At 41.8% G+C, this 26,758-nt stretch overlaps 1 protein-coding gene across 1 annotated transcript in view; it reads right to left on the reverse strand.

Annotated features, from left to right (window-relative positions):
• Positions 1-539: 539 nt before the first annotated feature.
• The window catches only part of PPP1R1C (protein phosphatase 1 regulatory inhibitor subunit 1C), a 48,121-nt gene continuing 21,902 nt past the window's right edge, over positions 540-26,758 (reverse strand). The window contains 2 exon segments of the mRNA XM_066322710.1: positions 540-1,635; positions 25,411-25,471. Of these exon segments, the coding sequence (XP_066178807.1) occupies positions 1,547-1,635; positions 25,411-25,471 (150 nt within the window). The 3' untranslated portion in view covers positions 540-1,546.

Raw genomic sequence — 26,758 nt, forward strand, 5'->3', positions numbered from 1 at the left:
TAGGTAGCAGCAGAGAGATGGTGTGAGGTTAAACACCAGTGACTGATTCACAGCTTAGGAGTACTGTGGCAACGAGCAATTTTGTGCAGAGCCTGGTGCTGTGCGAAAGCGAAGCCATGGCAGAGCTGGGAACAGAGCCCAGTGCTTCTTGCTGCCATTTCAAACCTGACTTGGGGCCATTCAGACAATTCCTGAAGGGTCATTTCCTTCTTTTTGTTGTTTGGGACATAAAAAGCTCTCAGTCCTTTAAGTCCTGTAGTGGTTTCTGTATAATTGCAGAGTCCTTCTTTAGTCCTTCTTGCACAGCCTTGCTGAGCTGGAGTCATGGATCCTGTCTGCAGTGTTTCTACAGAAAATGGAACCAAAGAGGACAGATACTGAGATACAGATGGAGGGGAAAAGTGGCTCTCAAATATAAAGATACACTAGTTGACAGATCCTGTTCTCAGCAGGTCTTTGTGGAAGACCTCAGATTGAGAATGAAATCATCATGCAAGGCATAGACAAAAGGCTCAGTATTTTCCTATATTTCATCTCTCTTTTTATTTATTTTTTAATTTAATGTTTTTCCCTAGCTCAACCGTTTAAAAGAGACTTCCAGCAGTGGAAAGATAATCTGAGGATAAAACTTTTGTATCAAAGGCAAACAGTTAATACAAAATGACATTGAATTCATTTAAAAATATGCCATTGGTTTGAAAAAAAATCAAAATAATCTGTTAAGTGTGACTTTCAAGAAACATTGTTTTCCTTCTCCACCTTATTCCATTTTATGGCATGGTCTAAAAAATGAAAAGGATGGTGTGACCCATACTGACTTTAGCCAAAACCCTCGGACTCAGGTGCAAGGTGAACTTGTGCAGCTTGTTGTGCTGTCACCCAGTGGCTCAGAGTGAGCCAAGCACAGGGCAGGAAGGCTGTGCTCTGTCCTTGCTGCAGGTGACAAAGGGGGATGTGGCACTTCCCATGGCTCAGCTGGGGCTGGGACCCTGCTCACAGGCCTTGCACATGCCTGTGCTCCTCACTCCCACACTGAAACGTTTTCTAATGCCTCCAGATAAGTGATATCATGTAGAGAGAAATAATTCTGGCTGCTGTTACCTTTTTTCTATCCACATCACTGTAACTCTACCAACGATGGTAAAAACTGCCCTTAACTGAAAGAATCATTTTATACGAACATTTCTCTGTAGCAAGACAAACCCTCTGTAAAATAGACAATCCTGTCTAAATTAATGTATTCTTTATTTTGTACCTTTTAAATCGCTTTTATTTACAACAAGCCTTAGATACAGCTCACACGCAGTAGTTAAGCTGTGGCAGTACTGACGTCAGGGAGCTAACACATTTGCAAATAACATTTCTAAGTCGTAGAAAATAAAAGAAAAAAAAGACTTTAAAATAAGTGTTTGATCTGTGGGAAGAAGGGTGAGAGGACAGGAGTGCAGTGCCTGCAGAGCCCCCGGGCACAGGGAGCGGCAGGACACGGCGGGGCCGAGGGGAGGGTCAGTGGCTCTGGGACGGGGCTCAGACACCTCTGCGCTGGTTAATGGCCCCACTCCTCTTCCCTCTCGCCAACGCCCTCTTCTTCTTCTGGAAACACTGAGTCACTCTGACTCTTCAGATGCTTAATCCCTGGAAATACAGAAGGCACGGTTAAGGTTGCATCAAGTTTTTTTTTTTTTTTTTTTTTTTTTTTTTTTTTTTTTTTTTTTTTTTTGTGAAGGAAGAAACAGAAAACCAAAATAAAGGCAAGTTTAATGCCCATATTTACTCTTTTTTCTCCCAAAACCTCTAAATTCGAGTCGTCGTCTGGTATATTTACAACAGAGATATTCTCTTCCTTGAATAAAGGCTCCAAACAGTATTTGCTTCTCTTTTTCCCTTGGTAAGCCTTGGTCAAGTTTGTGTTGGACACCATTGCAAAGCTGTCCTGAGGCAAACAGCCTGACAGAGAGGGGACTGTGATGACACAGGGTAATTTCTTCCATGGAGAATGCGTTCTTTTGAACTCAAGATACCATGAGGGGCTGGATGGAAAGGGAAAATACCTATCACAGGATATTTGGAAGCTCAGGTTTGAGGAAAGTTATGAAGTACCTACTGCTGGCTGGTTTCAGCCAACAAGGTGAAGTAGACTTTATGAAACTGAATCAAGTTACAGTTATTTCCCTGTCTCATGTTCAGTACAAGGAAGCAGACTTCAATGAACGGGCCTAATCCCATCTTCTCAGGTCCCCTGGTGTGACAGAATTCAAGCTGGAAAAAGAAGCAACACCAAGACAAAAAGATGACAGAGAGACCAGAGAGCAATAGCTGTTATTTTCAAAAAACCTAAAGAGCAAATGCACAAGGTTAGTCTCAGGGTCCCCCAGTTTATGACAAACCAAGTGGGAACATAACTGTTCATCAAAAATGTATGATTTGACCAGAACATAAGCCTGAATTAGACTATTTTCTGGGGCCATTACTGTCACTACATAAAATATTTTCAATTTAATGAAAGATCATATGTAGTTCTAGTAACCATTTTTAACTGTCAGGAAAAATGTTTCTCTTTTGTATCACTTCCTCTCTGTGATGAGGAGAAATGAAACCCTAGCTGCTTTATAATCACTGCTAGATAATCAAATACCCCAATGTGCACCCTGCAAGTCAGGACACATGTAGAGACACAGTCCTCAAAAAGGAGCTCATCCTTGAGAGTGAGGGCAAGATCCAGATTACTGCTAATTGGGAGTGAGAATTGATGATGGTTTAAGTCAAGAGTTTTGGCCCCAGTGTCACTTAATCTGAAAGTTCCTACACCTCACTGTTTATGTCCACATGGCTCCAAAGTTCAGGATAGATTTTTTCCAAATGTATCACTTGAAAAAAGTCTCAGCATAAGTTATGGCCTTTCCACAAAGCTACAAATAGTTGAAAACAGTATCTTACAATGGCTGTACAACAACCAGCTCCACATCTAACAGGAGCCCATTACTCTGTGCTGGGCTCTGGGCTGCTCTCTCTCTTTTCTTCTTCACAAATGACAGCACACAGTCTCCTGGGAAACTGTTCTGACATAAACCAAGCAAACACATTAATGCTCCAAAGCCACAGTCCTTGTAAGTGTGCCCTGCAATAATCAAGCCATTTCCAATTAAGGAACTGTGATACATGAAGGTGCTCAGCTACTACCAAGCTCTTAGCAGCTCCTCTTTAGCAACACCCTTTAGTAAGACAAACACTTTAAATATGATTTCACCTAACTATAGGTTAATGAGCATTTGTTTCCAAATTATGTTGTGTTTTTAAAGTAAATTTGTCTCCCGTTGTTTCCTCTGCACTTAGAGGGCCATTTCTTGCACAATTCACAGTATTCATCCAGCAGCTGCTGCTCAGTACTTCAGACAGGAATTGCTAGGAGCCAAAATGAATAATTTTTTTAGGGAAAGTTATGGACAAGCAAGAAGGCATGTGATGCATGGTACGATGAAACCATGGAACTGTGTTTTTTGTAGGAGTGAAGACTTTTGGTCATGTGGTTTAATAGCAATATTAAATATGAAAACTGTAGGAAATGGAGAGAAATGGCATCAATAAGAATTACCCATTGATTTTTGCATGGCAAGTAGCTATTGATCTTATTTAATGATTTTTTTCATAACCTCCATTCTGCAGCCTGTCATTTTATGCTACAGCTACATTTTATGCTTTTGGAAGTTTCCTTCTCTAACCAGTAAAGTGTACAAGATTTTGTGTATTTACATATATGCCTCAAAATGAGCTCACACCATCAACTCACAGGTTGTCAGAATGAACTGACCTTGGTGTGCCATTATGAAATAAGATGCTCATCTACACAATGGAATAAATTAGTGTGAATTGACACAGAGGTAATGAAACTCCTGTCAGTAACATCTGAACAAGTATGACAGGAAATGCTGGTAACTGTCCTGAAAAGATACATTTCCTGCACAAAGCTACAGACTTTTACAGTGCACAAGAAAAAGGCCTGGAGTTAAATTACAGCAATTATACTCTTGGATTAAAAGCATAGCCACATAACATTGTAGTAGCCCACAGTGGCTGCCAAGGGTGATCAGAAGGTGTTGGAGCTGGGCAGGTGCACGCTGGCACGTTCAGGCACGGCTCAAGAGAAGAGGCTGGGACAGTGGCTCTCCAGCGTGGCTCCAGTGGGGTTATTCAGGTATTCGGGCTGTGCTCTACCCTTTGTCACTATGAACCGTATGACAAGCAGGCAGTGAGGTGAAGCTGTACCCACAGAGTGTATTGCTGGATCAGTTCAGCACCTTGGCTTAGCAAAATCTGAATTTTTTGCTGAAAGGTTACATTCTGTTAGAGACTGAGTAAAAATTCATTACTCAGGTCACCTCAACCATTTTTACAACCACAACTATGGCACTGCTAATTCAGCAGAAAGGAAATTTCCTTCTCATCTTTGCAATCCTTGTACCAGTAACACAGCTCATACCCTCAGCATTCTCAACCAGTAACCAAGAAGGACCAAAATGCTGTAGTTTGGGGATTATTTCTGTTCACTGATTGAACACGGTGTAAAGATGAGCATGAAATACAGACTGTAAGGAAATACAGACTGTAAGATTTTTCTTGTAGCAAAAAAGCAAAACAAAGCCAGGATATCTTAGAAAAAATTGTTTGTGTGTAAGAGCACATCCAAGTTAGGAACATCAAGTTACTGATTCCACATAGACTGCACAAGCTTTCCAGTATCAGTTGTGAATAGAGAGGACTGCAAATGCTGATCCCTGGAGTCACCCTGTGCCATCAATGTCCCTTTTTCCAGGCAATGCATTTGGGGGCACTCAGTTTCCTGAGGTGCTGTGCCTGCACTGTCCTGCTGCTGCTCTGTTTCTCCCACTGGGTGCCCTGCCCTGCTCTGCCCTTTCTTGGGGACGGGGCTCACGGGGTGCCACCTGTCCCCACGGGCTCCCAATCCACTCTGCACCTGACCCAGCCCCTACTTCACAACGTCACACGCTGCCTGGGGCTCTGCTCTTCACCTGAGATGGCTGGCAGCAAAACCCCCCTTCCAGACCAAACACTGCCCCTTCTCACCACTCCCTGAAAATGCTTCATACCCCCAATGCGTTCACGCTCGTCCTTATGCTACTTTAAAACAAAGTCTGTCTGAACACTGCTAAAGCCAGCAGGACAAGGATTGATTTTTCTCAAAGGGCTTGTATTTCACTGCAGGTAATTTAATCCAATTAATGTTGATAAACAAACCCAGAATTCCAAACCAGATTGAGCAGCCATACACTAATATAATTTGAAGTGTCAATGCTTTTTAGATGAAGTCACTGTCTCAAAGAATATGTGTAGAATTCTAGATACTTATAAATTATGAATGAGAATAGGACAATTTTTTATCATTTTTGTAGTCACATCACATCCGTGCTGCTTCCTCAGCAGCTGTCCTTTTGCTTCTCTCCATCTAACCAAAGCACCAGCTTAGAAAGCTAAGTAGGGTCACAAGATTTGAAATAACCAAGTGTTCCTGAATTAAGTATCTCCTGGAAAAAAAAATTAAAAGTATTCAAGTAATTAAGGCAGCTCCTCATCCTATTTAACACTTCTTCCTTCACTCTGCTTCACTGCCCAAGGAAGGGTGTTGACATTTACCAAACTCAGGATTGAAGTCTGGTTGGCAGCTTGAATTCCCTGAAGTTTGAAGGGTTATTTAGTTTTATGATTTGGAGCTGATCCTCTCTCTAGCAAAAACACATTTCCAGATTTGCAGAAAGCAGTGAAAGGCACAGATAAAACAGGCTCATTTTCAGCGTTTCAGAACTCAATTCACTTTGAAATTATCATGCAAACAGACCTGGCCAAAGAGGATAACAGCCAAATAAAAATGTCTCAGCCAATGCTAAATGAATTATTTTCTAGTTTCCTTCAAAAAATGAGAATATCAAAAGAAGTATCATATACTCATACCACTAAACAGAAAAAAAGGCTTATTCTTTTTATTGGTACATTCTGGTATGCATTTACCAGTTAAATATGTTTTGACTTCTCTGACGTGTCTTCCTCATGTTTTTCCCAACTGAAGTTTTAAAATATGACAACAAACCAAACAAACAGACAGAAAACACAACCCCCAAACAAACAACAAACCCCAAACAAACAGGAAAAAACCAGCAAAGTAATGTCATTAAATCCAGCATCCACCACAGGTCTTTGGCTGAGCTAGGTGCAGTGGAAAGCACTTGTGAAGAGCCAAATGAAGCCGGCAGGTCTTCCAAGGCAGCCTCCTCCGTGCGTTGGGATGGCCCCTACAGTTACAGGAGAACAAGCAGCTGCATTTGGGGCGTGTAACAGCAGCCTGCCTGTGCCAAGCACAGTTACCCAGAAGATGAAGGTGTGTGGTTGTGAGTTGGAAGAGACTATTTTCTGACTGGATATAAAGAAGGGACTATCCCACTGAGTGTATTTAAGCACTGATGTGATTTCAGAGTGAAAATGTGATGTGTCTCTTTAAGGAGATTTTCAGTACTGAACTAGACAAAGCGTTGAACAACCCTGTTAAATTTGGTGCTAAGTCTGCCTTATGCATCAGGTTGAACTATGGACTTTCCCAGGGTTCCTTGCAACCTAAATGACTGTGATTTTGTAAGATCAAAACTCAGTAAATGCATCTTATGGCTTATAACAGTGTATTAACATTAACTGTGTGGGCTGCATATTGATCCACCTGGGAGCTTCAAATGACTTTTTTTTCTGGAAAAGCGTTGAAGCACCAACTTCACCAGCCAGACTAATTTCAGGACTAAGATTCCTCTTCACTCCTTAAAATCATGGGGTCAGACTAAATCAGTATTTCTGTACTGATTTTGGAAAGCATACAAGCTCATAATTAGGTCACATGGTCCATTGTGACCTGTATATACATCTATGTGAGGTACATATTGTTCCCAAACAAAAGGGATGAAAATAATGGGATTAAAGTCAGTGAACCTGGAGCATCTCTTGCATGTGATGGATACACTCATGAGATCTCCAAAATCTCACACAGAAACCACACCCTAGTTGTGGCCCAGTGCATGGAAATGCAACAGAAAAAATGTAATTCCTGCGAGGGAGGCACAGAGCTGCTCCTCTGCAGATGAGTCCTGGCACTGCTGCTGAAATGGCTCCTCTTCCCTTGGGGGCCTCCGGGGCAGATCATTGTCTCAGTCACTACCAGTGTGTGGTGCCCGAGGGTGCTTGGTGATTGTACCACTGCAGCCAAAAGGATGTGCTCAGCTGCCTGCAGATGTAACAGGTTAAAAAACCACACTGTGCTCATAAAAGCAAGACCTAAGCACCCTGTTGCACAGCAAATGCCTGTCTTGCTCAGCTCGGCATCTGCTCAATGGGAGTAACACGACTCTCAACACTTCACAAGATGTTTTGCCACATGTATTCCAGAAACATCTGTGCTCCCTGTATTGGAATGTGCTCCCTTCTGCTGGTCAATGCCAGTGGGAGAGCCCAGAGCCTGTCCTTGATGTGAGCACCACAATTCAGCTCTGAGAGACACAGGACTCGGTCTCAGCCCTGAAAAGCATCAGCTGAGCTCTGAAAAGCATCAAATGCTTCCTGCTCTTGCCACCTCCAGCAGAGGCTGAGGACAATCAGAGCCTGCAGGAGCAGCTGCCTGGCAGAAACCTCCTTCAACAGAAGCTGAATAATTACTAAAATCTTTTCCTCTCTGTGATGACTCTCAGTTCAACAGAATACAGCTACACCTGCTTCCATTCTTGGCACTTTCTGCATCATAGAAGCTTAGAAAAAATCCAATTTCATCATCTTCAAATGTTCATTGTCAGGTACACACACCAGCTACACTGCCCAATTTATTCAAATGCAAGAAATACATGTCTGCACCATTTGGAGGAGGTTTCAGAAACACAGCTGTCATTACTCGTCATGGAGAAACTCAAAACTTAACCCTGCACACACATCTCCTAGGCATTTTGACTTCCTTGATCAAAAATTTGCTGGAAAGAAATTAAATCTTTTGCTAGAAAGAAATTAAATCTTACTATATATTTTAGTTTCTTCTTTTTTTGAACAGCTGAAGTAGAGGAGGGTATATATTCCATGCAAGAGCAGAACAGGAAACAAGTAAGAAAAATGCTATATTTTCCCAAAAAGCTATTTTGAGCTTTCTCTTATTTCCTCATTGCATAAATGACCTGTTATCTCTCTCCTTCATCTGTACAATCAGTTCTTGAAACCTTTAATCCATTTTTACTTAATCGAGTGGTTTAGATAAGCTCTACTTGCATACAAGTCAGAGTTCAGTGCTTAAGTTTTCATTAGTAACTCTTAAAAACCATTAACCCTGTCCTTAACCCTACCCGCCTCCCCTTCTCCCTCTACCATTCAGCTCACCAAAAATGATGCTCACAGGTTCCACCTTACCAGCCCTCTCTGCCTGCAGTCCCATTTGCTTTGATCCAGTTGCCCTTGGACTCAGCCTCAAAGCTTGCTGGCCAAGTGCCCAGTGACCTCTTTCTTCATCCTTTTAAGCTTGCTGATGTCTTTGCCTCTGACAATTTTTACCCTGGTTCTCCTTCCCCCTGGTTCTGCTGTTGTAATGCCTTTCTCCTTGCCATTTTCTGATAGTCATTCTTCTGTCCCAATTAAAACTCTCAAGTGCATCTCCTATGCAAGCTCGTGGAAGTCTAAGACAATATGTCAAAGTGGTCAAAATCAAGCTCTTGATCTGCAGTCCTGTCCAAAACATTCGTCTACCATGAACAACACTGTCATTTTTTCCTGATATTTAGGCTTACACATTTCTGATTTCCATGCTTCTCTAGATACCCATATCCAATTGTCATCTGAGTCTTGCATGTTTTTATTGTTTAATGCATCCCATATAGTCTTTACCATTTATCCAGACTTTGAAACCCTCCTTATTCTGGGGTCTTCACTACTACCACATATCCTCCTCCAAGATGTATAAATGTACCTTTTCTTCTGCCACTACTTTTCCCCTTAAGTTCCCTCCTTTGATTCCCTCCAAAATATTTCAGACTAATGGTAGCTATGTATGTTTTCAAGGCAAATTAAATTTCTTCATATATTATGAGCATCATCTTCACTCAAATCAGGAAATGGTATGGCTTTGCTTCTTAAATTTCTAGGCTTTTAGATTAGCATATTCATTCCTTCTAAAATATTGGAGAGGTACAACTATCTGCCTCCATGGCTACTTCCAAATCCTCCTCAAAATCCTCAGTTACAGAATTTCAGAAACACACTGAGAACATTTTTGTTGCCAGCCTGCTGAAAACAAAGACTGTTGCTTTTGTCCCTAACATTCTTTATCTGTTCCTGGGTTTGATTGCTACACCCTAGCTGGGAGTTCCCTGGTGCTACAAGGTTCCCAGCTTCTGTTATATGTTTGAGCAAGGTTTATCTGGCATAGACCAAATTCCTGGTGTGGGTTCCTGGAAGCCTAATAACCTCAGTATGATATGACAAGAATTGTGGTGTACAGTGATCAGTGGATGATTACTGAGTACGAACAGAGAGCCAGACAATGACCGAGGTCTGTATGCAAACCCAGGATGCATTTTACACACCTTCCCTTGTCTTTCTTCACTCCCACCTAGAAGAATGGCTTCAGTCTGACAAGCTGGCAACTATTATTCCATTTTGTGATGCTCATGTCCAATAATCACACCAGGTGACCTGTGGCAGGAGGTTAATCCTGCTTCCAAGCAGATCTGGCAACAAGAGCCCAGTCTGTCCCAAGGCAGCCACTCTCTTGGGTGGTCTCTAAACTACCAGTGGTCCAAAGAGTGTAAAAAAGTTATCTATGACATGACAGCAATAAAACACAATGAAGCACAGGGTCCCAGGCCTTGACAACTCCCATGTGTATGAGTGAGTGAACCGGAAAAACACGAGGGAGGGAAGGCAAAATAGAAATAAATGGATGCAGAATATTTTGCTGAATAGATGTTGGTAACTGTGAACAGTCTGCTTGATACAGCCTTTGAAATTTTTCTAAAATTTGGGTTCTTTGCTGAGAAAGACTGAAAAATTGTACACTATGCAACAGCCTCAAGGGACTCTGAGTGGTGCCCATGCCTGTAAGTTTTTGTTAAGCAAGGTTTCACAGAAGCTTGGTAACCAACATGCAAGGATCACCCTTAATCCTGTGGGAAATGAGTTTGAGCATAACCAGGTCTTTTCTTTATCATACAGATCTTAGTCCTACTCCTCCAGAAATTAATGACATTTTCTCTTACTCTTGTTAAAGAAGAGTCAACATACGTAAATGATAAGTTCCAGATATAAAGGCAAAACCCCAGCGACCATTTATTTGCAATGAATTTACGTAAAATACTGTAAATTACAGTTGTATGTGGCTTTAAAGTTTGAGATATGAGATAAACAAGTTGATACAGAAAGTAGGCGCACTAGATATTCTCAAACTCCTGTTTAGAGTAGCCTAGAAAAAGCAAAGTCAGGCTGTCGCTCTGTGATTTACAACTGATGTAGTCTTCAAACACCAGCAGATATGGTGGACCTCCAACATTTAGAATGAAAAGCATCTGGAGCACCAATGTGGCAGTTTAAACTATGCTGACATTATAGCAATAAAGAAGTAATCATTTTAAAAATCCCTCCATGTGCTGTATTATTTTATACCTCAGCTCAAATTGAGAAGGAGAAAAAACTCTCATGTGTGCTGTGATTCCAAGACCAGGATATCATTCAGCCTTGCAAGTTCACTTACTTTTTGTTCCTCTCTCTAATATGCATGACGAAATCAAAACAAATGATCTGATGCACTGGCAAATGTGATGGCTTTATGTAGGTCACATATCTAATCTGGGGCAGATCAGATATTCAGCATATTCAGCAGGTCACTGTGGCCCCACAGAGGTTTGTGAATGATCATTCGGAAACCCAGCAACAAAGGCTGAATAATTTTCTAAATGTCTGCTGCTTGCTGCTAACTCTTCTCTTAGCTCAATCTTCAGTCGTCATGGTGAGCCTTTTAAATAACAAATGTTGAGGCTCATTTGAGGCTACTTGCAGTCAAAGGCTCAGTGTTAAACTATCACAATGAAGACTGTATGAGAGCAGCAAAAATCATGTTGTAAATGTCTGGCTACTTTCCATTTTGTTCTCTGAGACATTGCTTTCCACTTTCCATTTTTCCCTCTCAGAATGGCTTGAAGCAGCAATGGCTCCTTAAGAGTAGCATGAAGGAGCTTCTTGCACAGAAAGGCTTTTGTTGGCCCTCCACAGGCTGGCCAGAACATGCACTGGAGAGAGAGGCCAGCTTTGCCATGGCTAAAGGGACTGCATCTCCCACTTACAGTAGCCTAAAGAGTAAACAGAGAGGTTTTTGTGGCCCCAGACAATTTCTGCTGGTATGGAAACATCTTGTTCTGCTGGTCCTTCCTTCCCTTGCTAGCCCTCAGACTGCAGAAGTCAGCCAGTCTTCAGAGCTCAAATGAAGAGCAGAAGCTCCTGCAGTCAGCCAGCAAGTGGGTCTTTCAGCCTCTATCAGTCTCAGCCCAGCACGGATTACCCTTTGGAAAATCAGAAAATATTTTATAGCTGATTCTGTGGAGGATGGCTCTTGGTCAAATACCTCAAAAACCTGATCAGAAAAACATGCAGAGGTGGCTTCCACGTCAGCAATGAATCTGGGCAGTACTGCAAGGCTCTCTGCTCCCAGCTCCTGTGCTGCTCTGACCAGGCACCTGGGGCCAGCAGTCAGGAGAGGATTAGAGTTTTTCAGCTGACACTTTTCCATCCCAATTTTTCACAGCTAGAAGATGGGCTTAGTACTGCTGGTTAAGTGTGCTTGAATTCACCCAACGCAGGCAGACCTTCAAAGGTGCTGTGCTTTGACAGGTCTTGGGAAGTTTGTTAGATGGTCAGAATCTCCTCTGAGAATTTGTCTGGAAGCCAAATCTTACTGGGCAATGTGTTTGTCTGCCAGAATTGCTAAGCCCTCACTTTTAACATCAGCACCAATTTCAGTCAGGCAGCTGTCTGCCTGAGAATAGGTAAAAATCGTAGGACTGGCAGAATTCTTCCCTTACGTCAAAAGATTACAGTAATTCAACCAAATAAAAGGCCACATTTTCAAGCCTCTAATCAGCTGCTCCGTAATAACGGAAGTCAAAACCTCTGCAACTGTCAGAAATTATATTTTAGAATTAACTGGCCTTAAAAGTTTGTGAGTAGGATTTTCTAAACACAGCTTCTTTAAATTAAACCATCTTACACTTTCACAGACAACTTCTATCATTCTTAGGATTCATCACATGCTTCTCCATCCTGTGTATCCAGTTGGAGCCACTCTGTAGCCTGATTATCTCAAGCCAGGAGGCTAAAGGTGGGAGGTAGGGTTTACAGATAGAAAATCACATCAGTAAAACTTGGGAAAGCAGATATTAAAGACAGCACAAAACAATGTTCAGTATTTCAGCTACAGAAGATAAGTCTGTTTAGAGACTCATTTTAAATTTTAGTTATGTAGGCTGCTATATACAAAATAAAACAATTTTATCACCCTACCTGCTGTAAGTAAATAAGGGAAACGTTAAGGAGAATTAGATAAATCTTAACTTTCATAAAAAGTCTTATCTTCTGCATTCTAAAGTATATGCCATTGTTCAACCTCAAGTATGGATCAAGTGTAGAATTAGGTTGAAGGCTGTGCTTTATGCCAGAGATTCAGTTGTAAAAATAAGGGTCCTTTCCAGATCTTAAAATCAGTGAGCATTTACAACAGAGGTCCTCCAGTTGTCTCTAGGAACAAATGCTATGTTCACAGCTACTGTTCCTTTTACAGAGGATTAAACAAGAGAGTTCTGCTCTGGATATGTTAAAAGATAAATGGTAACTTATGTGTGAGGAAGAGAATCAAGTGTCATAGTTTTATTCCCTCTGATCTGTTCCTGTCAATAGTGGCAACCAAGAACACTTACCCTTTTATAAAATTTGTTTTTTTATTTCTTGAGTTCTTTATGGGAAATTTCTGACTGGCTCTCCTGGCCATTTCTGTTACTACAGCACAGCTACGTCTGTATGTATTCTTGTCCCAAACTCCTGCTGCTGCTGTGCAAACCATTCTTCAAAGCAAATGCCTGAGCATTTGTAAGGGATTTGCCTTCAGCAATTAATTCCTGGGGGAAATACGGTATCGAAGAACCTGAGCTGAAGGAGTCTGAGCTTTTTGGACCTTACTTAGGCTGACACTTGCACCGAGTTGGGCTGTGGGGTACTTACTGTTTCACTGTGGCAGAAGAGTAGCATGACATTTTATTCGTGCCATATGTTTCAACTTCAAATTCAATTACATCCATTCAAATGGCAATTTTCGTTAAGGCTTAAAAATATATATTGGCTGGTGGAGCTCTTTTAATGGGGAGAAATGAAGCTGCATGGCTCTGTTAAAAACCCTGCAGTGAGGGCAGCGTGGTGCTGGCGGCCCAGAGCAAGGGAAGCCCACTGCTGCTCTGGCAGCACAGCCAGCACAACCAAAGTGAAAAAGGAAAACGCTGCTTAGCTGCAAACCTCTGAGCAGAAGGAACAAAGCCTAGCATTTTTTCTTGTCATTTACTTACAGTGATTTGCTCCCTCCCAAAAAAGGTATGCACTTGTCTGTTATTCCTTGTCCAGCCAGCAGAGAAACTTCCAGGGCTTGATTTTTTACTAGGCAGTCTGTAACAGGCCCAGCGTAATCCCGTGCCTGACTTGGTTTTAGCACGATGGATTCATGCCAGAGCACTTTTAAAAATGACAGTAACAGAATTCAGTAGCTGAATATTGGCACTTTCTCGAAGCTGGGCAATTCTCATTTGTTCGTGATTAGGAAAATACCTCTGAAATTTTGCAGTTCCCTTTAGGAAGAAAAAAAAAAAAAATCTACCAAAAAACATTATCAATACCAGAACATTTAGTTTTGCCTAGTTTTGAAACACATAGGAAAATTAATTTGATTTTTTTACACAGTCAAAACACAATATAAATTAAGTTTTTTTTCATTCAAATCCTAACCGAGAATGCTTTATAAAACATTTTAATCTTCCCAACTTTATAAGCCATTTCCAAGAAGCTGTATTTCAGTTTTCTTGAGGCATTCTTATCTGACTTCAGTTTTTAGTGGACAGCATTATCCAGCTGCTCACTTTTTCCTGGACAACTGCACTGTGGCTCTACTTTTTTTTGGTTTTGACTGACATGGGAATTTTTCTGAGGTCAACAAACCCAAACAGCTGAGAAAAAACTTATTGCCACATCCTTAGGGGAGAGAATCCTTGAAGAAGAAGAGGAGGCTGTGATACTGAGAAGTAGAACCCTGAGTATATGATGGAGTGAATAAAGTCCTGTGTGTAATGACTAAACAGCTTTTGCTTCTTCTGTTTCACCCCCAGGTCTGGCAGGACACCCCCAGCATTCTGTTTGGTTTACATCCTGGATCCATATTTTCTATTTTTGTTATTCTTTTTGCAGTTATTTCTTTACATGATCTGGGCAGATATAGAAAAGAACTTGTTAATGGCAGACTTAAATCTCTTGCTGAATAGTCTATGCAGCCAGAGATTTTTAGGGTTAGGATGAAAAGCTTTCCAGGGAGTTTTCAAAATGAAGACAGGAACAAAATCTTTACTGGTCACTCGAAATGCCAAGATGGTGTTTCTCTGCTGTACCTTCACATACCATATAGTCCTTCATATTTAATTAATCATGTCTCTTTCTTTTGTCAGAAGTCTATAAGCTTCTGTGTTAATTTGCTGATAAATTCCCTAGTGAGTTATAATCTTTAATCTAAAATAAAATTGTGATCCTTCCTATGATGAAAAGGAGTTAGTATTATGACATCAGCATAACCTCACATCAGTAATACTGTAAATGTTGAAATTCTTCTTTTTTGTATTTTATAAACAATTTGAAAATTAGAAAAGCCTTGTATGATTAAACAAGTGATTGACAGGCCTGTGTTTAGCTTATTATCCCCAATGCAGTTGTTTCATGGGTGGCATATGAATAACAGGAAATTTCCATTTTCCTCAAGTTACAGGTATTGCAGTTGCAGCCCTTACATCTGAGCACGAGTGCATCAGAATGAGCCTCTTTAGTTTTCACCACTTCAGTGCCTGTGAGCTGCTGAGATCATCTCAAGCAGCCAAGATCCATTTCAGAAGACTGAAGCTGCCCTGAATCCTTCCCCTCTCCCACTGCAGCAGGCACTCCATGCTAACCAAAGCCAAGCCTGTGCTATGAGCTGTGAATCAAGGCAGCTAAAATCCCTAGGAGCACCAGAGAATTTCTGGAAGATCAGAGCTAGTCTCTCCTCTCTTTTCCCTTGGTGATGGAGAGGTTTTTTTATTACATTTACAGTTCACTTATTTGGGGCTTACAGCCTACCCTAGCAAGTCCTAATTTTTCCATTTTCCTAGAACGCCATATCACCCATCCAAACTGACACATGGAGAGCTGTCTCACAGGAACAGGGAATGCACTTCCACAAAAATGTCACCCATTGGACTGAAAGGTGAGATTTGGATAGTCAGCTGTAGGATGATGTTTTCACTGTGTTGTCATTACCATGTTGTGCAAGGCTTACTCTGTGCAAATTATCTTTTTTAAAAATCAGTTTTTACACTTCTTACTTTAGCTCTTGCTAAGAGTGAATTGAAATAAGTCTGGCTCTACCACTTATGGGATGTTGGGGATACCACTGGAATGCAGGTGAAATGTAGTAATAACCTCACAGACTATAAATTGAAATTAGTCAGATTTAATATAATTCCACTCCTTGAAACTGCTCTTGCCATTCAGCAGTGGAGCTGCACCAAGGAGTCACCAGAGGGAGCCGGCATACCAAAAATCCCACTGTTTTTTTAACAACTGTGTTCTTTCGGATTGCAAGGAAATGGAAAGCTGAATTTACATAATTCCTCCTGACTGCTGAAATAGAAGGAGACGCCTGTTGCCTCCCTTTGCCCCTGAAGGGGATGGCCAGCCCCTGGCACTCAGGGCCGGGAGCTGCACTCGTCCTGCTGCTCACTGGCAGCGTCTCTGCTTCCCCAGCTCTCCCTCCCTCTGGCCGCTCCTTCCTGGAGCTCCTGTCTGAAGGCAGTCCCAGAGGAGCTGGATAGGTGTGTATGGCTGCCCTGCACCTCACCAGCTGCTCTGCAGGGACAGGTGCAGCCACGGTGTCCCTGTCACCTGGAAAGAGGCCAATGCAGGGAGCAGCCCACAAACCTGCGCCGCTCCCAGGGTTAGCAGACAGGTGTGCACGTTTACTCCTTGCCCTGTGCCAGCACACACAGCGCCCTGAGCTGGCAGAACCACCGCAAACATTTCTGGGGAGTGTTTTCCTCCTGAGCAGTCACTGGGCCCCACAACTCCTGCAGCTGTATTGTTAGAAATAGTTACTCTGTAAATTGCTCAGAGCCTGCCCATCATCTCTTCTGGCTATAAAAGATCCGTGGAATAACGCTGGTTGTTCTCAGGTCGTGTGAGGGCTGAAAAAGCTGAAGTATCCTCCCTCCCTCTGTTTCAAGACAAACCAGCGGCTACATCAGATGAGAACTTTTAAACAACATCCTGCTGGCCTGTGCAGCTCACAGGAAAATGAGCCCCTTTTCAGATCCATATGCTAGCTGCACTATTTCCTGTGTTTTTCTGGTCACAGTCACACACATAATTCATGCGAGCTCTCAGTCCTAGCTGCAGGCCCAAAAGGATGTGGTTGAAATCTTCAGGCTGCTCGTGTTCTTGTCTCCATGCCAAAGCTCTGGTGGATGGTTTTGGGAACTCTGTGTTCTTGCTATACTGGGCAATGTTGCATCCCAAGGGGTGAAGAAAGGGAGAAATTATGGAGGGGAGTAGAATCACATGGCCTGCTGTAGAAAATTTTTGGTTTTCAATAAATTTGCACCAGTAGGCATCCACTTCAAAAGGAAATAAAATCAAATACTAAAACCTGAGAAAACATATCTACCACAAGAAACCCAGCACAGATGGTGCCTAAAAATCAGAAGCATGGTTTCTCTATGTTTCTTGTAGCTTAACCACAGAAATAAGGACCACGTTGTCCAGAAACAGAGATATCACAAAGCTAATGTGCTACTGGGACCTTGACTCGGGTCAGGGTGAAACCTGAACCAAAAGAGCTAAAGGTAAGCTACTGTCCCTGGAAGAGCAGCTTGTGCCAGGAGCCACTCTCATGGAAATCATTGCCCTGCTCCCAGGAGGAGTCAGAGCAGGTGGTGGGAGCTTGGCTGATGGCTGTGAGCCTGCACCTACTTGCACATGCCCATACAGACCAGCACAGCTGATGGAATCGTAGCGGGAAGATCGTGGGATGATTTTGCTGTGTCAGGCTAATGCCACTGCTCAATGCACCGTGGTGCCTTTCATGTTACACACATTCACTATTAACCTTGAGCTGTAGTCATTCTGTCTTCTGAAAGCTTTGCCTTTTGGGGAGGGGGACTTTTATATGTGAAATTTGACTACATGGGAAGGAGACATTTATAGACAAAGACTGCAGGAAAATGCAGTTAGGTACAAATGCAGGGAAGGCTTTTCTTTATATGGATAAATTAAATGAGACAGCAGCCCCACATACTATGGAGACTTTCCAGAAGCTTACACTACGTAGAAGGATACCTCTGTATTTAAATACTGCATCTCCCTCCAGAACACCCAGTACAAACTGAGTGAACTCCCGTGCTGTTTGCCCACCCGTGCCCCTGGCAATGCTGCAGGAGGAGCAGGCTCTTCCCACTGGGGCTGATCCGTGGCACAGAGCCAAGGGGCAGCCAGGCCCTGGCAGATGCCCCACTGTACTCACAATCCTGCCCCACCCATCTGGGAGACGTCAAACACTGAGCAGCAGCAGCAATGTGTAATCTAGGTCTTCACTCTGCCATCTTCCCTGGGATCAAATTCCAGATTTACAATGCTTTAGATGAAACAGAGGGGCAATTATTATTTATTACGGTAGGGCACACTGGAGTCAGTGTCTGCCATGTGGCTTGGTTGTTAACCTCCAGCATAGAACACACAGCGAGGAAATAAAATTTAATGCCCTGTCAAATAGCTGACTTCATAAGAATCTTACATCTTCTCCTATAAAAATATTATCTTTTCTTCAAAAGCTGCTTCAATTCAGAACAGAAAACTGCCAAAATCTTTGTAATTTCACTATAAATACATCTTGTAATATAAAGTAACCAGAACAACACATGCTTCCCTTTTTGGGATTTCTACTTTATATTTTAAAATATGTACTATGTCTCCCACATTCTTGTTCTATAATATTTTATGTTGTAGCTCTTAAAAGGTTGACTTTTTAATGTTGTCTGTTTCTACTTAGAAACAGTGTGATGTTTACACTGCTCTGTATTTAATACAACAGTGCTTAATAACACTATTTTCAAGTCATAAATGCTGTTTCACAGCATTTTGCTAAGATTAGCTTCTATCATAAAAATAAAGTTGTACCTTTAGAAGGAGGCCCATTTAACATTCATCACAGAAGATTAGAAGGAACTATCAGATATGTTGATTTCATGCTGAGCCAAATGAGGTCAGTGGAAACACTCCATCAGACTTCAGTCTGTGTTGGACCACACGTGGTAATTTAGGGACTGACATTAGTGCTCAACACAGCCCTTTCTTCTTCACTCCAGGTAATAGCAGCAGATGACAAGTTATAACACAAACATCCCAGTTTTTCTGTTGAACAGATGTCAAGCTTGGTCTCCACTGGACACCTTGGTCTCGCTACAGGTACTGCAATATTTATTGCAGCCAAGGCCAGAGCCATTTTGAAGCGGGAGCCACCAGCTGTATGAAATGAAATGTATTCAAAGCTGCCAAGAGAAAGAAATTAAATACAGACTACAGCAGTGTCTGCCAGCGTGTTGGGGAGTACCGTAACGGTGGCAGCCAACTGAACTTGGGATGGCAGCAGTCTGATGTAGCCCTGTCACCAACCCCGTGATTCACTAATTAATTTAGCTTTTTTTTTCTTAATTGTATCTACTGTCATCATCCTACTGTTCAAGTCTGTGGAAGGAGAGAGAGGGGGAAAGAGACCAGGCACTGGAAGGTAACATCTTGGTAAAAATAGCCAGGAAATTTATTCAAGGCCATTCTGCATCAAGTGGTGTGGTTGTATCGAGGTGCATCTGACTAAGATGTGGATAAGAACAGTATAGAAACGATGAGAACAAGTAATTTGGGAAAACAAGCTGCACCTCTTGTGGCCTACTTAGGGACAAGGAAAAAATGCAATGATACAAAACTGCAGCATAAACCTTCTATTCCCAGTGCTTCAGAAGGTCCAGACAGTTGTGGGCCTTCCACCCAGGAACTGAAATGCATTCATGGCATTTTGTCACATCACAACACATGAACAAACAAGAGCAGTGCACATAAAGAACAAGGCAGAGCTTAGCCTTCTGTTACCCAAGAAACAACTTACTGAGACAGATTTTCTGCTTAAAAGAAATGTGTTGAAGAATTTCTACTACCAGGCTAAAGAAGAGATGTTTCTCCAGGGACACGGCAGCTCTGCTAAGGCATTAGAAGAAGATTTTCCCCAACCTCAAGAATTGCTACAACCCCTGGACATTGGCTGTTTTTGTGGAGTAGTCCTCACCCCCGCCCAGTATTTATGACAGCCTACTGGAAGAGGAAGGAGGTCCAAAATACACACTCAGGACTGAGAGGAAAATTGGAAACCATCCCCATCTCCTGTTCTGGCCACGTGGCTGATGTGCAGCACAACCATCTTTGAAAAAGGATCACTGTTGGAGAGACTGAGAAAATGTAACAGCCTGAGTCAAAGTGACTCACCCACACAGAAAAAGTTTGACTGAGCACCAGCTTCATTTGTGAATTTTCATAGGCCTGGCCTTGATGTTTAGAAGACTGTGTAAGATGTCTGATATTATAGCTAACATTAATTTCCTAAAAGTTAAATTTAAGCCCATGTATGAAGGAGAAACAACAACAAAAAAAAGACATGGTATTTTTCTTTCTAGAACAGTGTGGTGTTTCGTCTTCTTACACAGTTGTGTTTAGTTAACACTAGAAGCTCTTTGCAGAGTTTGCCACGTAAGAAGTTTTTGTAGTGACTGCTAAAGTCCTAGAAACTTCATTCTTGTACCACTTGAAGTAAATTTAGCCTGAGATTTTTATTCCACAATGATTCTCATGGGCTCCAAACTCAGTGCTTACCATACTAACAATAATCTTTAATGTCTCCAGACTCTACCCGTGTTCGTTGTTAACCTTCAGTCACAAAGTAATGAGATGCATCAGACATCATCAAGCTGGCCTAAGGGGTTACAAATTTGGATGAGGGCCACATACTGTACTAATTGCTTCTAATAAATTACATATTTCAGGAGGGACATCATGATTTTAATCATTTATTCTGCATGTTGTTTCCTTTGGAGAGAAGAGCAAGCAGGCACTAAACAAGCAGAGCATCTGAAATTCATGGCAGAAGCTAGAAAGAGCTCATTTAATATCGACCATCATTGTAAATACGAGAATTATGCATGTATCAAATCCCTGGGTCTGAACACTTTGGGAAAAGCCAGTGAGTTCTGGTTGTTTTAATGACTCAAACCAAAATAATGTCTTTGAATGTTCCTTAGATTCATAACAGCTCTGATTTAATCCCATTTCAAATCTTGTAGCTGGAGCCAAGCTCAGGAAGACTTTGTTTTTATGCAAAGAAAAATACATTAAGAGGGGAATATAAAGCATTTATTTCCCAAAAGGCTGAGGGAAAACAGTCAAATGTATCTCTTACTTGTGTGGGGAATGACTTTAATTATGATTTGATGGCTCCTCATCGCAAAGGTGGTCCAGTGAACAGAGACAGCTACAATAACTTTCTTTGAAGCTTGCTGGGATTAGTAGGATCTTGATCTAATCTAAACAGCCTTTTGCAGAGTGAACTAAAATGAGTGAAGTTCTCTTATTTCCCTGACCTTTAGCACATCCAGGCCAGTAGAGTCACTGCTAATAAAATCCTCAGATCACCTGGGAATGTGCACTTCCTTCACAGGGGAGACCTTGATGGTACTTAAATAGCCACTGGTATTAATAGCAATGGCTGGTGGATAATGTGGGGATTTGGGAGCAATGCAGGTTTGGGAACAGCTCAGGCTGTCTTCTGTTAGTCTGTGTAAACCTTGCTTCCTGTCACTGCTGTCTGCATTTCCTCCCAAGGATGAGCTGAGCTACCAAACAAAACATGACTACCTAGGCAAAAGGAAATCTGCCTCAGCACAAAGCGTGCCCTGCGGTGGAAAGCTGCAGGTGCAGCTCTGAGACTCCAACGTGCTCTTTGCATTTTCAAGTGGTAACGTGACACCAAGGAAGCACCATAACTTGGGGTGAGTGCAATCCACTTCTGCCTTGGTAGTCTAGGCTGCCTTCACTTGGCCCCTCTCTATCTGGAAGGATTATCATCCCCTTTTGGGCTTCTCTGGCAAGTGTGAGGGTAAAAAATGAAACTCCAGCAAGACTTCCAGGGGCTCCTCTAACGCACCAAGCAGAATAATGAAGATATTTCTAAAGATGCTCTTTGAGCTTGGACGGATGGATGGAGCTTTGTGCTGAAACAGCTGGACATCTACTTTGGAAAACAATCAAAGGATTCTTCTTGGTTTTGTCATACAGAACAAGAAGCAGATTAGTAAATAGGAAAAAAAGGCCTTAAATACTGAGAACTGACTGGAAAAGATTGCCCAAGGTAAAACTGGTGAGAATTCAAATTGCAAAACATTCCTGTGGTTGTTTGTATGGTATTTTCCATAGAGAGGTTCAAGCCAATCTTCACACATGAAGAAGAAGACTGTGAAAGGATGAGAAAATCTGGGTTCAGGCATAAAAGCCCATAAATAACAGAGGAAAAACTGAGACAAAGAGGGGAACTGGAGGTGATGAACCCCCAGTTAAGATTGCTGCTAAACACGAAAAAAAACTGTGACAAGAGGTGATCACAACATACAGAAAATATGATGGATTTGTTTGGTGCAATCTTCAGATACTGACTTTTGCCAACATCACATGCTACATACCAGCATGGAATTAACAAACACTAGTGTGGCAGGTTAGGAAAAGAAATACCTATGAAAGCAAAATGGAAAACCTCTTTGACATCCATTAGGTTTAGTAATATAACACTAAGAAGCACACCACGCTGAGCTGTTATCTGGTTGGCTGGCTGAGTCCCTCTCCAGATTACTACTTAAATCAATAGCTCTCACATTGATTTTTCCAGCACACTGTATTCCAGTAAAAAGAACAATGCTCTGAGATGAGTCAGCTATTTGCTCTGTCTGTAGGAACTCTGCTGTGTTTTCGTTTAGGAAAATAAAAGCAGGAGCCAAAGTACACACAGATACAGAGTAATAAGAACTTGCCTGTTGCACCAGGTTTGCTACAGCTTGTGGCAGCCACAGCCTGGCCTTGAGCTAGAGGAAGCTTCTGTAATGATGAAACTGAAATATTTGGTGATGATCTTACACAGCTAATAATGTTGAATTTTAGTTTAGTAAGTGCTAGGGCAGAAGGGGAAAATATGCCCACACAGATATCTTATAGAATCACAGAACCATAGAATGGTTTGGGTTGGAAGGGACACTGAAGGTCATCTCATCCCAGCCCCCTTCCCACTAGACCAGGTTTCTCAGAGCCCCATCCAACCTGGCCTTGGACACTTCCAGGGATGAGGCATCCACAATGGTTCTCTGGGCAATATGAACCCCTCCTCTGGGCAATTTAACTAACAAGTTGATCTCCACATATTTACCATGACAGGTAAAACCTCAGCAGTACTGCATTTCCATATATTGCATATATTTTCATGTGTTTGGATATTTCATGTAACATGAAATATCTGGTAACATGAAGTATCTGGTCTTGTAACCAGTCACTACAGTTGTCTGATGTTGCTTCTGCTCTTTTCAAGCACGCCAACAATTTCCCATTTTATATGGGTTCCTATAACCACAATATGCCCATTAATTTCCTCTTTCTCTCTCCTGTTTAGCCATCAATTCAGGAACCAGCAACCTTTCTCTCACAGAGTTTCATAATTACTCCAAAAAACTTACAAGAACTGCAACAAAACTATTTCCAGACACTTGGACGTTTGGAGTCAGGCTGAGGCATGAATCTGCCCATGGTTTATTTGATCCCTCTCTGCTGCAGGTACAGAGCAAAGCTCCTGCCATGGCCATGTCTCTCCCACAGCTCTCCACACACCCCTGCTGTCAGATCCACTGCCTGCAAGCTTGGCTTATTTCTGGGAACTTTGAGTCAACAGCACCTACAAACTACTAAAATGCCACAGAGGTTAGCAAATGAAAATATTTGCCCCTCTTCACTCCATTTGTTATCTCCTACTTTAAATGTAGGGTACCAGAATACAGCCCATCTCACCTTCCATTAGTAACAGCCTGGGAGGTTATGGAGCAGACAAGGGGCGATAAAGAATTTATTTTTTTACTTTATTGTGTGTTGAATACCGTATTATTAATCATATTATGAATGAGGGAAAAACAGTGCACAGGAAATATATATATATATATATATATACATATATATATATATATATATATGCTCAAAGTTGAGGAGTAGTGTGCAACTGTGAAGCCTGTTATTCTGAAAATACTATTAAATAGTTTTATCTTCAACTGTTATAAAACTAGAATAATTTAAATCATTATAAAACTATTTCTCAGTAGAAATACCTTTGTGCATGTCTACCTCTGTGTATCTCACATTGCTATATGTTTGCCTCACACTCTCTTAGTCCAAACAAAAACCCCCATGTTTTCATACTAGTGAAAAGGAAGAATAGTGAATTTTCCACCAGGTAATTTTTAAATTAAAAAGAGTCTTATTTATGACAGTAACAGTATGGTAGAGCTGGAGCAATCCAGCCTGTTTACAGGAAAGGTTATCAACTTCCAAGTGTCCTCTTGTGTATTTGGGAGTATGGTGTAATTTAGGGGGCTAAAGTACGAAGGAGAGGCGTTTTATGCTCTGCTTTGTGCTGTCTGCAAGATATTCCAGGTTCATTGTGTTCATCTTTTTCGAATCACATGCTCTCCTGCCCGTTGTGTTCCCTGGGAGTTAAGCTGATGTGGATGTGAGCCATGAAGGTCTCCCCCAGGCCTCAGCAGGGTGTGACAGGGTGTTATCCTCCACAGGCTGCAGTTCCTGAGAGGAGCTATGAGGACCTGTTTTACACTGCTCTCATTTGCACAGTATTTAGTTTAGGTTCATAGAGCAAAATTATACAGCAGTGAGATCAATTGGTATTGCTATCCACGAAAAGCATTTTCCTTCCAGAAAAAATATTATAATTGAATGTAATAAGATTATTTCTAATATCCAGCCTATGAGCTTCAGCCCCTTTTGGTAAACAGACAGTCTTGCATGGCAGCTGAGTGATATTTTAACTGTGGCCAGGACAAGTATCAGAGAACTGAAGCTACAGAATGAGATACATACAACTGGCTGATATGGTAAATTACCTCATGACAGCGGCACTATTTCACACAAGAAATCAGATATCCCACCTTTTCTGCCAGGTAATAAATTGTGTTAAGCAGACAAATGGAAATTTATGCATTCATTATCTATCAAGAGACACCTGGCAGGACGGCCTTTAGTCTGCAGTCTGAAAATAATCTTGCTCTGACAAGTGTCAGTCAGAAGTGCTGGTGAATCACCACAGATCTTGCTTCACTTGATCTTGCAAGCACCATCAAGTCAAATTCTGTTCAGAACTACATAAGAAGCAAGCCCTAAATGTTGCTGTTCTGATCCCGGGTGATATTCCTGCAGCTTTTGTACATATTCCTAAAAAGCATGTTATCCCTCAAAGCTTTAACCAAGACTTCTCATTTTTCCTTATCTTCCCAAGAAACTCTTCACACTCCCTACGGTCAGATACCCAGCTCACGGTTTTGGGTGCTCTCCTTTTCACAGCTGCCTGGAAAGAGAGGCAGAATATGGGGAAGTGGTTTCAAATAAGAAACAGAGAACTCTGTGGAGCCAGCGCCAATAGAATTTACATATGCAAAAAGCTCTGGCCATTGAATTATCTGCTATAGCAAACTAATCAAAGCATACAAACTTGTGGGGGGTTTTTTTTGCCCTCAAACAAATGAATTTGCCACTGCAGCAAGGTTCTGCGCTGAGGATAAGGAGGCGGTCAGCATCGGGCAGGCGGTCCGTGCCGGGCACAGTGTGCAGGCAGCGATGGCTGGCCGTGAGTGACCCCGTGGGCAGAGCCCCTGGTGTCGCTGTCCCCCGGGGGACAGCCCCGAGCCCCGGCAGCGCAGGAGCCCGCAGTACCTTTGAGGGCCGGCGCGGTGAAGACGCTCTGCTTCCTCTGCTTGGGAGAGGCGCTCTGCGACTGCGGGGGGACAGAGCAGAGAGAGGCAGTGAGACAGGGACAGGCTGGGTGACACACGGCCAGCTGGGGCTTCCTGACAACAACACATTGGGAACAACCAGCTCCCGGCATTTCATGGATACAGGAAAACCGGGACAGAAATTCCTGCTTAATGGACAACCTCTATGACTCCCAGGCAAGACAGACCCAATACTACTGAAAATTACCCTTCACTCTATAAAAATGTAGTTAAAGATAAAATCAGGATAGCCTGTCCTTTTAGCAGCCTGTGTAATTGATTCTCATATGGCAAATAAATGTCTACGTGTATTAAAATGCTTGCAAGGTTTACGTTAGCCAACATTCCCATTACAGTGTAATTAATGATTAGATATATAAGGTAGTACTGAAATATTAATAGATACATTTTAAAATAAATAAGTGGAAAATTCCACCCCCTGTACATTTTCAATGGGTTCTACTAGACCTAAGCTAATAATTTCAGCAGCAAATCACTCAGCCTTTAACTGAGCCTCATTGGAGTGTTGTACTTAGACACAGTTAAACATTTTGTGCCCCCAAAATCACATCTATGCACAAAAGACGAATTATTCTATAACAATGGTAGTAAAATTACCCATAGAGCAATGTTAGTATTGCTACGTTATACCAATAGACATAGAGTAATAATAGTAGTACTACATTATACCAATATTTAGTTAACAAAAACAAAAAATGGGGTATATTCAGTGCTAAAGCAGAGCAGCTTTTGCAAAATGAAAGCAGCTAAATTGATGTCAATATTATACTGATATGAATTATGTCTACATAAAAAGGACAAGAAAGCCTCATACACTACACCCTTAGCTAGCTTTGGAAGAGTAAGCACCATATCATACTCCTAACAAAAAGGTTAAAGAAAAATTGTGTGCAGCCAAGCTGTTTTTACCCACCTCATTTTAACAATTTCAAGTTGTAGTAATGATGTTGCCTTCACCCAAAAATTTGCTAATAATGCCTAATATATGGACCCTGAATTTTAATCAGATCTATTTCTATTTGAGACATGTTCCACACAAGTAGGGCTAATCTGATTACTTTAGCTTATCACAATGGATAGAATGATAACATTTATAAATAAAATATTGTTTTTGGAAAGAGAAGGCTATTTATAAACACTATGGGATAGCTTGGTGAACCTCACACCAGTAAATCTTTATAAGTTTGTACTGGAGTTCAAATTTGAACCAATCAATACCTCCTGCTGCTATTTAAAGTGCTGCCTGCTGCTCTGAGCAGTGGGTGAAG

Source organism: Sylvia atricapilla, chromosome 7, assembly GCF_009819655.1.
Source record: "Sylvia atricapilla isolate bSylAtr1 chromosome 7, bSylAtr1.pri, whole genome shotgun sequence".
NCBI classification, from domain to species: Eukaryota; Metazoa; Chordata; class Aves; order Passeriformes; family Sylviidae; genus Sylvia; species Sylvia atricapilla.